Raw genomic sequence first — 12,011 nt, forward strand, 5'->3', positions numbered from 1 at the left:
CTCATTAAACTTTGGGATGGGCTGGGTTATAATACCACTGCATAATTCTCCACATTGCTCTTGATGAATCACATCAAACTCATCTATGAGAATAGATCCCACATCCCGTGAACAAGTTTTTAAAAAAAACTTTCAAATGAAGATGGAACTAAAATGAAAATGAGTATACGTCTTCTCAGCCTGACTCCATTTCCAGTTTCAACAACAACTCTTTATTTATGTCGAACTTTCCACGTTGGGAAACTTCACAGGAGCTGACATCAAACTAAATAAGGGACATTTGATCCCATGACCAAAAGCTTGGTCAAAAAGAGAAGTGTTAGGAGGCATCTGAAAAGGAGGAGGGAGATTGAATTTGATTCTTGGGAGCTGAAGGCATGGCCACAAATAGTGGGACAAAGGAAGTGGACTAGGATTGGAAGAGTGCAGAAATCTTCGGGGGCGGTGAAAAAGATTCAAGATTGGAAGGGGTGAGTTCTGAGGGGAGAGGGGATTTGAACACAGTGTTAAAAGAGCTAAATTGAGGTGTTGCTCTAGCGGAAGCCAGTGTAGGTTAGTGAACAGGGTAAATGCAAGTTGGGAATTGGCAGCAGTCACCTGGAATTGTTAGAGGATGTAACTTGGGAGGCTCCTACTAACAGAGGGTCAGCACTGAGGGAGTGCCACACTGTCAGAGGGTCCCTCACTGCTTCAGTGCTGATCCTCTGAAAGTGCGGCACTCCCTCAGCCACTGACTGTTGTTTAAATGACACATTATTCCAAGGACCTGTTTGCCCTTTCAAGGTAGGATTTCAAAGAAGATCAAGGAATGTTCCAGAGTATGCTGGTCCATATTTATCTCCCAACCTCTAATATTTCATAATTTCTCTCAGCATTCTCTGCCCTGGCTGGTTATTATTCAGTCACATGTTTGAAGTATTGGAAGAGTTTGCATCTCCTGTAACAGAATCCAGCATTAATCAGCTTCTTTGTGAGAGTGGATATAGTCCTGGAAAATATTCAGCATCAGCCTTCCTCAGATACTGATCCAAATGTTAAATAATCAAACCACACTTCAGTAAATATTTCCTCCGCACCTCTGCTCAGCTAGGGTTTGATTCATTGACTGCTCATAGCAGTAACTCACATTCACTGAATTTGGCTATGGCGCAGGAGTTCTCTGCGGAGCCATTGGATCCTGGAAGAGTCAGGAAGGACAAACAGTCCCTGTAAACAGGAATTCAGTCCATGTTTCATCTACAAAGTGGTGCCAGTCACTGACTGTTTGTGTCGCCATTATATACCCATGCTGTGGTCAAACCTCCTTACTTCGGGTTGCTCAGACCTTCACACTAACTGGTCACCCCCCTCCCCCAGCTTCACACAAACTGGTCATTCCCCACCACCACCACCAGCCTCACTCTGACACCTTCCTCTACCCTCTCCCTCGCTACCTCTCACCGGAACGTTTGTTGAGCTGAATGATTCCGTTCTCCTTTTTGTCCCGTTGCCTTTTCTATTCTTCTCATTCCTTCAATCTGCATGATTTCAGAGCTCAGCTCAGCCTCTATATGCTCCAACACTGACTCTGAATGCTCATCACTCCCTGGGCTCTTCCTGTGTTTTTCTCAATTTAACAAATACTTGTTTGCAAGTTCAGTCTCTGCAGAATGGAACTTCCTATTGAGATTGGCCCTATTGAGATATGGGGTGAAAAAAATGGGGCAATCTGTTAGTGAGTGAGGCTACTGGGCCAAGGGATGGGGTGTCCTGCAGCAGTTTCACACTGATGTGTGGACAGGCTTCTGTGTCTCAGCAGTAAACTGGAGCTGGCAGAGGGAACATGCTGTCAGAATGAAGCTCTGGTTTTCACCTGTGGGAAAAATGGCCCTGTTTATCTCTCCTTCATACACACAAGATGATGCAGCGACATTGTGAACTCATGTTGCTAGAGGCACTGGCAGACAGAGCAGGCTGAAACCCCCCAACATGGAGTTTCCACTGCAAAGCTAGCCCTGTTGAAATCAGTAATGTGTTTGGCTGGGGTTGGCTGATTGTGATTCTGGGATAATTCTCCCTGGGCGGTATCTCGCTGGCTCTTGTTTGCAGTGACAGTTCTCTTTTTGCACTCTTCTCTGGTAATTTTAGCATCTTTCACTTCTTCAGGATTTCACAAAACACCTTATTAGCTAATTAAATCAACCTTCACAGTGCGGTTACTGTTCAAAGTTAGCAAAGTCCCAAAAAGGACATTGGGACCATATCATCTGCTCTTGTGATGTTGCTTGCAAGACAAATCTTGGCTGGATCACTGAAAAGCACTTCCCTGATTTTTCTTTCAGATCCTACCATGGGATCTTTGACATTCACCTGACAGGGTTCAGATTTCAAAAAATACTAGCACCTCTGATGGTGCGGCGCTCCCTCGGCGCTGGCCCTCTGGACGATGCGGCGCTCCCTCGGCGCTGGCCCTCTGGACGGTGCGGCGCTCCCTCGGCGCTGGCCCTCTGGACGGTGCGGCGCTCCCTCGGCGCTGGCCCTCTGGACGGTGCGGCGCTCCCTCGGCGCTGGCCCTCTGGACGGTGCGGCGCTCCCTCGGCGCTGGCCCTCTGGACGGTGCGGCGCTCCCTCGGCGCTGGCCCTCTGGACGGTGCGGCGCTCCCTCGGCGCTGGCCCTCTGGACGGTGCGGCGCTCCCTCGGCGCTGGCCCTCTGGACGGTGCGGCGCTCCCTCTGGACGGTGCGGTGTTGGCCCTCTGGACGGTGCGGCGCTCCCTCAGCGCTGGCCCTCTGGACGGTGCGGCGCTCCCTCAGCGCTGCACTGGGGTGTCATTGAAACATAGAAAATAGGAGTAAGAGTTGGCCATTCTTCTATTCATTATGATCATGAGTGAAATCTATTTATTTTGTTCAATATATTCCGTGAATTTACCTTTACAGTCTTCTGTGTTGGCGAATTCCACAGATTCACTATCCTTATCGTATCTCGGTCCTGAATGGTCTACCTGTGTCCTGAGACTGTGACCACTTGTTCTCGAATCCCCCAGCCAGAGAAAACCACATTCCTGCATCCAGTCTGTCCAACCCAGTCACAATTTCACTCTGATGAATTCCTTTCCCAGCGTACTCCCCTCCTAGCACCCTTCTCTTCCCACCAAACCCTCCCTCATCCCTTTTCTCTTCCTCTCAACGCACCCTTTGCTTGCACCATCCCATTCCCCAAGCCACCTCCACTGACACCCTGACGGATTGTCCCTGTCCCCATCACCCTGGGTTAGACAGTAAGTTCTCTGGAGTGGAACCTGAATCTATGATGTTTGATTTGGAGATGTGTGTGTGTTAGCCATTGGACCACAGCTGAAACACCAAAGCCACAGAACAGACCATTGCAGTGACAATATGGGATGAACTAAGAGTGCCCCAGCTCCTGGGATAGTGATAGAGCAGAGCTGACAGGTACTCAGTTGCTCTGCTTTTAGTAACCGTGTGTACATAGTCACCCACCTTCAACTCCAGAAGTCAAGGTGAAGCTTGTTTGAGCCAACCAGCCAGTTATTGGCAGCAGCTTACACGTTTCAGTGTGTGAGATGGTTCAGCGCAAAGCTTCCTGGTGAATTTCTTTTTTTGTCACCTCAATTCTTGTAGAAGCTGGAACTTGTTGCCGGGGGAGGTCGTGGAAGCGGATACGGTATGACTTTTAAGGGGCATCTTGACAAGTACGTGAATAGGATAGGAATAGAGGGGTATGGTCCCTGGAAGGGGAGGGGGTTTTAGTTCAGTCGGGGCAGCATGGCCAGTGCAGGCTTGGAGGGCTGAAGGGCCTGTTCCTGTGCTGGAATTTTCTTTGTTCTTTGAAACAGAAAAGACCTGAAATGTGGGGCTGGGCGGTCTGTGTGCAATGCAGGAACTTTGGGCATTTGTTGGACTTGCCTGATTTCTGGCAGTTCCTGGTTTAATGATTTTCCTCAAATATTATAATCCTTCTTGTAAATGCACTGCAGCCAGGGCTTTATACCAACAACGCTTTGCTGATGTATTACACCTGGAACCTTTTAGAACAGCAAAAATTCAATTTAACTAATAAAATATACACTCCCAGGGCAGATTAAAGTAGGGTTAGATACAGAATAAAGCTCCCTCTACACTGTCCCCACATCAAACACTCCCAGGACAGGTACAGCACAGGGTTAGATACAGAGTAAAGCTCCCTCTACACTGTCCCCCCATCAAACACTCCCAGGACAGGTACAGCACGGGGTTAGATACAGAGTAAAGCTCCCTCTTTTTTAATACAAAAACATATTTAAAGCCCTAGAGGTCCCAAAAGTTAAAATAATCTATTCACAAAAATAGCAGCCTGCATCTCATTAATAAATGAACCAACTGCCACGTTCCACCAGAAAAACCAAGGACAGGATTCTAGGTTTCCAAATGATGTCTATGTTGACAGTGTTCTTGCTGTGCTTTCAGGACTAGAGCTGTTTTCACTAAACTTGTTGTAAGGCTCCCAGCCAGATGATGCTGTGCCCTCTGAAAGCCACCAGCCAATGTTGTTTTGCTGGCTCACAGATGCCTTCTCAGTAGATTCATTCAAAACCAGCAAGTTGCAAAGTGCCTTGCACACATCTCCCTGCTTTCTGTTTTAGTGACCCTTTCTTGCCCATGAATCTGTTGACTTCGGGGTTATGGGCTTCGCTCAAGCTTGCGGTTGGGCGGACTTGCTTTTTCTCTTCCTTCCCCTCTTCTCTTCAGTACTGTGCGAGAATGATTAAAATCATTGTAATTGAATTTTTTTTCTTTATTTCAGGTGCTACGAAGGAGATAGGTTCAGCTCTGACCAGGATGTGTATGAGACATCGCAGTATCGAATCGAGGCTCAGGCAGCTCACTGCGTACGTCTGTTTCTTAAAGTAAACCTCTGTCATTCACTCACTCTATTATACCTCACTTGTATCTTATTCTCTCGTTCATATTCTTCCTGTCTGTCTCTGTGAGGTGCGCACACACTCTCCGCTCCCCATCACTTGCTAAGTTATTTTCTCTTTACTCTGACAGAGCGCTAACAGACAGTCTGATAAACCCTCTGGAGGGTCGGATTGAGGAGTGGAAGAAAATTGCTAACCAATTGGACAAAGACCATGCCAAAGGTAACTGATCCATCCCGACGCTCCCATACACTCCTGCTCTGATCCGTCCTGGCACTCTCACCCTTTCCCAATGTGAACCTTCCCAGCGCATGCTCTCCCGCTTCTATCCGTCCTGGTGCACTCTCTCCTGCTGTGATCTATTCTCACTGCTTATCGTTCTCGTCCACCTCACGTGCATTTTCACACTTTGCTATCCGTCCTGGCACTCTAGCTCCCCATCCACCCCGGTCCGCCTCGCCGCTCTCGCTCTCCCCCGCCCCGGTCCCCCTCACCGCTCTCGCTCTCCCCCGCCCCGGTCCGCCTCGCCGCTCTCGCTCTCCCCCGCCCCGGTCCACCTCACCGCTCTCGCTCTCCCCCGCCCCGGTCCACCTCGCCGCTCTCGCTCTCCCCCGCCCCGGTCCACCTCACCGCTCTCGCTCTCCCCCGCCCCGGTCCACCTCAGCGCTCTCGCTCTCCCCCGCCCTGGTCCACCTCGCCGCTCTCGCTCTCCCCCGCCCCGGTCCACCTCAGCGCTCTCGCTCTCCCCCGCCCCGGTCCACCTCACCGCTCTCGCTCTCCCCCGCCCTGGTCCACCTCACCGCTCTCGCTCTCCCCCGCCCCGGTCCACCTCTCCGCTCTCGCTCTCCCCCGCCCCGGTCCACCTCGCCGCTCTCGCTCTCCATCCGCCCCGGTCCACCTCTCCGCTCTCGCTCTCCCCCGCCCCGGTCCACCTCGCCGCTCTCGCTCTCCATCCGCCCCGGTCCACCTCACCGCTCTCGCTCTCCCCCGCCCCGGTCCACCTCACCGCTCTCGCTCTCCCCCGCCCCGGTCCACCTCTCCGCTCTCGCTCTCCCCCGCCCCGGTCCACCTCGCCGCTCTCGCTCTCCATCCGCCCTGGTCCACCTCACCGCTCTCGCTCTCCCCCGCCCCGGTCCACCTCTCTGCTCTCGCTCTCCCCTGCCCCGGTCCACCTCACCGCTCTCGCTCTCCATCCGCCCTGGTCCACCTCACCGCTCTCGCTCTCCCCTGCCCCGGTCCACCTCGCCGCTCTCGCTCTCCATCCGCCCCGGTCCACCTCGCCGCTCTCGCTCTCCCCCGCCCCGGTCCACCTCACCGCTCTCGCTCTCCCCCGCCCTGGTCCACCTCTCCGCTCTCGCTCTCCCCCGCCCCGGTCCACCTCACCGCTCTCGCTCTCCCCCGCCCCGGTCCACCTCTCCGCTCTCGCTCTCCCCCGCCCCGGTCCACCTCTCCGCTCTCGCTCTCCCCCGCCCCGGTCCACCTCTCCGCTCTCGCTCTCCCCCGCCCCGGTCCACCTCTCCGCTCTCGCTCTCCCCCGCCCCGGTCCACCTCTCCGCTCTCGCTCTCCCCCGCCCCGGTCCACCTCGCCGCTCTCGCTCTCCCCCGCCCCGGTCCACCTCACCGCTCTCGCTCTCCATCCGCCCCGGTCCACCTCGCCGCTCTCGCTCTCCCCCGCCCTGGTCCACCTCGCCGCTCTCGCTCTCCCCCGCCCTGGTCCACCTCGCCGCTCTCGCTCTCCCCCGCCCCGGTCCACCTCACCGCTCTCGCTCTCCCCCGCCCCGGTCCACCTCACCGCTCTCGCTCTCCCCCGCCCCGGTCCACCTCACCGCTCTCGCTCTCCCCCGCCCCGGTCCACCTCACCGCTCTCGCTCTCCCCTGCCCCGGTCCACCTCGCCGCTCTCGCTCTCCCCCGCCCCGGTCCACCTCACCGCTCTCGCTCTCCCCCGCCCCGGTCCACCTCGCCGCTCTCGCTCTCCATCCGCCCTGGTCCACCTCACCGCTCTCGCTCTCCCCCGCCCTGGTCCACCTCACCGCTCTCGCTCTCCCCAATATGAGACATTTTCATTCTTTCAATTTTTCATGAATCTTCACAATCCAGCCAAATAACCAATGAGTCTGCAAACCTGTACGTACAGGAAAAAGAAGCACATTATCTTTTAAAGTCATAGAATCATAACATACAGAAAGAGGCCATTCAGCCTATTGTGTTTGTGCCTGCTGTCTGTAGAGAAAGTCACACAGTCCCATTCACCTACTGCACTCTCGCATCTTTATTTCCCTCAAGCATCCATCCAGCTTCCTTTCAAAATCATTCATTGTTGCCTCTTCCACCCTTGTAGGCAGTGAGTTCCAGGTTATTACTAACCGTGTAAAAAAAAAACAAACAAAAGGATCCCCCCCATACCCCTGTAGTGCCATCAGGTAATGGGAGTAACTTTCCCTTGGTCGACCTTACCTAAACCTGTCAAAATTCTGTACACCCTCATTCTCCATGGAGCAAAGCAAACCAATCCCAGCTGGTCCAACCTCACCTTGCAAGTGAAACCATGCATGTTGTCAGAGGTACAACACAATGTTGTTGTGATGCAGTGTCTATGCATAAGTGTCCAGGACCAGAATACAAGGCTATCTGGTTTCTCCTCAGAGCAGATGGACTGAAATATACAGTAAATGGCAGAACCCTTGAGTTTTGATGAGGGATCTGGGTGTACAGGTACACAGGTCACTGAAAGTGGCAATGCAGGTGGAGAAGGTAGTCAAGAAGGCATACGGCATGCTTGCTTTCATCGGCCAGGGCACTGAGTTTAAAAATTGGCAAGTTATTTTGCAGTTTTATAGAACCTTAGTTAGGCCGCTCTTGGAATATAGTGTTCAATTCTGGTCGCCACACTGCCAGAAGAATATGGAGGCTTTGGAGAGGATACAGAAAAGATTTACCAAGATGTTGCCTGATATGAAGGGCATTAGCTATGAGGAGAGGTTGGAGAAACTTGGTTTGTTCTCACTGGAACGATGGAGGTTGAGGGGCGACCTGATAGAAGTCTACAAGATTATGAAGGGCATGGACAGAGTGGATAGTCAGAAGCTTTTTCCCAGGGTGGAAGAGTCAATTACTCGGAGGCACAGGTTTAAGGTGTGAGGGGCAAGGTTTAAAGGAGATGTACGAGGCAAGTTTTTTTTTAAGAGGGTGGTGGATGCCTGGAACTCGCTGTCAGGGGAGGTGGAGAAACAGAGGCCTCTCTCTGTCTCCCCCCCCACCGCCCCCCGAGCCGAGATCAGATCCGGTATTGCTGAAGGAGTGAATCTGTAGTTAGCCCACTCTTTTATACACACACACACACACACAGTCCCTTCCTACCCAGTGTTGTATATCATTTTCATGAAATGCAAATCTGTGCATGTTCCAAGATATTGATTGGGCCGGTGATTCACTCAAGCTGCTCCCAGGATTTTGGCATAGAATTTGTGGTCTGGAGAACAAATTGTGACATGCAGTAAATGTTACAAATCACAGGGCTGGTCGTGAAATGTCAAAAAGCATCAAACCTGTTGATGACGTGTAACAAAATCCCACTGCTGCTGCTGTCAGATTTGTTTAAAACCCTTTCTGTTAACAGTATCTCCAATGGTAATTTTTGCAGAATACAAGAAAGCTCGACAGGAGATTAAGAAGAAGTCATCTGATACACTGAAACTGCAGAAGAAAGTGAAGAAAGGTTTGTGAATCTTAATCTGGAGTTGGAATATCTGCGTTTACTAAACCCAGGTCTTTGAAAGATTTGAGTGGAGCTAACTCAGATCTGCTGCTGTTGTGTCTATGGACCGAGTATAAACAAGGGAGGGACCAATGAGTAACCAGGCAACTGAATATAGCCCTCAAGAACCAGGAAGTATTGCAAAATGAAACAATTAAAGTGATCACTTAATCTCTGTTCCCACACTACCCTCACCCTCTCACCTGTCTTTCCAACTGCCAGTTACTAACTATCCATTGGTTAACATACCACCTAACGTTCAACATTAGAGAGCTCTGCAGGACTGATTAAACATAGTCCTCAGTTTAGTTCAGACATTCCTCCTTTCTCACTGCTTTAGGAAATTAAAATTGTGCTGTGTGTTTGAGATGGAGTTTATTATGTACCAATAATCGAAAATATTTGTCACCTGTCAGTTATTGGTTAATGATTTTGGATGATAAAAATTGTCCAGCTGGGCCCAAAGTATAGCCAACAGCCAATCGAAAGAATAAATTATACAGACACAGAGAAAATAGGAGCAGGAGTTATACCATTCAGCCCTTCGAACCTTCTCCACTGTTTAATACGATCATGGCTGATCCTCTATATCAACACTGTACTCACGCACTTTCCCTGTAGCCCAGGACAGCTCTCAAGTCTAGAAATTTATTTGTTTCTTGGATATATTCAGTGACTTGGCCACTGCAGCTCACTCTGCCCATAGCCAGAGGAAATGACATCCCTACATCCAGTCTGTCCAGCCCTGTCAGAATTTCATGTTTCAATTAGATCCTCATTCTTCCAAATTCCAGTGAATACAGGCCCAATCTCTCCTTGTATGAAATTCCTGCTATCCCAGGAATCAGTCTGGTGCACTCCCTCATGGCAAGTATATCCTTTCTTAGGTAAGGAAACCAAAACTGGGCACAATACTCCAGCTGTTGTCTCACCAAGGCCCTGTATCATTGCAGTAAGACTGCTGCAGTAATGCTGCTGTGCTCGAATCCTCTTGCAATGAAGGCCAAGATACCATTTCCCTTCCTAACTGCTTGCTGCTCCTTTCACATCCTGTCCCTCAGGATTCTTCCGAGTAACTCCCCCACCACTGAGGTTCCTCTCTGATTGACCTATAATTTCCTGTCTGCCCCTACCTCCCCTTTTTAATAAGGGGACAATGTTAGCAGTCCCCCCAGTCTTCTGGCACCTCGCCTGTGAGAAGTCTTACAACAACAGGTTAAGGTCAACAGGTTTATTTGGTAGCACAAACCACAAGCTTTCAGAGCACTGCTCCTTCATCAGGTGAGTGGAAGTTCTGTTCACAAACAGGGCATATAAAGACACAAACTCAATTACAAAATAATGGTTGGGAAATATGAAGACATCAGGCAGAAAATTGGACGAGTAAACTGGAAGGAGGTGTTCTTGGGGAAAAGTACTGAATGAAGGTGGCGGATTTTCAAGGAATGTTTGACTGGAGCTCTGCACAACAACGTTCCGATGAGACAAGGAGGTTTTGGTAGGTCGCAGGAGCCGTGGTGCACAAAGGTTGTGATGAACCTATTCAGGAAGAAAAGAAAGGCGTACATAAGATTCAGGGAGCTAGGAGATGTTAAGGATCTAGAGGAGTATAAGGCTTGTAGAAAGGAGCTTAAAAAGGAAATTAGGAGAACCAGAAGGGGACATGAGAAGGCCTTGGTGGGTAAGATTAAGGAGAATCCCAAGGCCTTCTACAAATATGTGAAGAGTCAAGAGATGAGAAGGGATAGGACCTACAAAAGGTGAAGGGGGAAAAGTCTGTGTGGAACCGGAAGAAATGGCAGAGGTGCTTAATGAGTACTTTGCCTCGGTATTCACGGTGGAAAGTGATCTGGGAGGTTGTACTACAGGTTTGTGGCAGTCTGAAAAGATTGAGTATGTGGATGTTAAGAAAGAGGATGTGTTGGAACTTTTAAATTCTATCAAGATAGATAAGTTGCCTTGACCGGATGGGGATGTACCCCAGGTTACTGTGGGAGGTGAGGGAAGTGATTGCAAAGCCCTTGGCGATGATCTTTGCGTCGTCGATGGAGACGGCAGAGGTTTTGGAGGATTGCGGATGTGGTTCCTATTTTCGAGAAAGGGAACAGGGATAGCCCGGGAAATTACCGACCGGTGAGTCTGACCTCAGTGATTGGTAAGTTGATGGAGAGGATTCTGAGGGGCAGGATTTATGAGCATTTAGAGTTTAGAATGATCAGAAATAGTCAGCACGGCTTTGTCAAGGGCAGGTCGTACCTTACAAGCCTAGTTGAGTTCTTTGAAAATGTGACTGAACACATTGACGAAGGAAGAGCGGTGGATGTGTTTTACATGGACTTCAGCAAGGCGTTTGATAAGGTCCCCCATGCGAGACTTCTTGAGAAGGTGAGAGGGCATGGGATCCAAGGGCCTTTGGCCTTGTGATCCAGAACTGGCTTGCCTGCAGAAAGCAGAAGAGCGGTTGTGGATGGGGGAGGTCAGTCACCAGTGAAGTGCCCCAGGGATCTGTTCTAGGACCCTTGCTGTTTGTCATTTTCATAAATGACCTGGATGAGGAAATGGAGGGATGGGTTAGTAAGTTCGCCGACAATACGAAGGTTGTTGGTGTTGTGGATAGTCTGGAGGGATGTCAGAAGTTGCAGCAAGACATAAATAGGATGCAAGACTGGGCGGAGAAGTGGCAGATGGACGTCAACGCGGATAAATGTGTAGTGGCCCATTTTGGCAGGACCAATGGGATGAAGGAATACAATATCAAGGGTAGGAGTCTTAGCTGTGTTGAAGAGCAGAGGGATCTTGGGGTCCGGGTCCACAGGACTTTTAAATCGGCCTCGCAAGTGGAGGATGTGGTCAAGAAGGCGTATGGTGTACTGGCCTTCATTAATCGAGGGATTGAGTTTAGGAGTCGGGAGGTAATGCTGCAACTTTATAAGACCCTTGTCAGACCCCATTTGGAGTACTGTGCACAGTTCTGGTCGCCTCACTACAGGAAGGATGTGGAAGCTATTGAAAGGGTGCAGAGGAGATTTACAAGGATGTTGCCTGGATTGGGAGGCATGCCTTATGAAGATAGGTTGAGGGAGCTGGGACTCTTCTCCCTGGAGAGACGAAGGTTGAGAGGCGACCTGGTAGAGGTTTATAAAATGTTGAGAGGAATAGATAGGGTGGATTCTCGGAGGCTATTTCCCAGGGCTGAAATGGTCGCTACGAGAGGACACAGATTTAAGGTGCAGGGGAGCAAGTACAGAGGAGATATCGGGTAAGTTTTTCACTCAGAGGGTGGTGAGTGAGTGGAATCGGCTGCCGTCGGTGGTGGTGGAGGCAAACTCGCTGGGGTCTTTTAAAAGACTTCT

The 12,011-nt window shown here is 50.6% G+C and overlaps 1 protein-coding gene and 1 pseudogene across 2 annotated transcripts in view; one reads left to right on the top strand and one right to left on the bottom strand.

Moving 5' to 3' along the window:
- Positions 1-12,011, top strand: part of mtss1 (MTSS I-BAR domain containing 1) — a 146,776-nt gene that overhangs the window by 78,337 nt on the left and 56,428 nt on the right. For both annotated transcript variants that reach the window (XM_080204552.1, XM_080204551.1), the window contains exons 4-6: positions 4,786-4,870; positions 5,034-5,125; positions 8,545-8,619. In XM_080204552.1, the coding sequence (XP_080060678.1) occupies positions 4,786-4,870; positions 5,034-5,125; positions 8,545-8,619 (252 nt within the window). The remainder of the gene's footprint in view (positions 1-4,785; positions 4,871-5,033; positions 5,126-8,544; positions 8,620-12,011) is intronic.
- On the bottom strand, positions 4,466-4,756 carry LOC145353762 (small nuclear ribonucleoprotein G pseudogene; annotated as a pseudogene).

This window comes from Carcharhinus amblyrhynchos, chromosome 16 (genome assembly GCF_965287045.1).
Source record: "Carcharhinus amblyrhynchos chromosome 16, sCarAmb.v2.hapA, whole genome shotgun sequence".
Classification (NCBI taxonomy): Eukaryota; Metazoa; Chordata; class Chondrichthyes; order Carcharhiniformes; family Carcharhinidae; genus Carcharhinus; species Carcharhinus amblyrhynchos.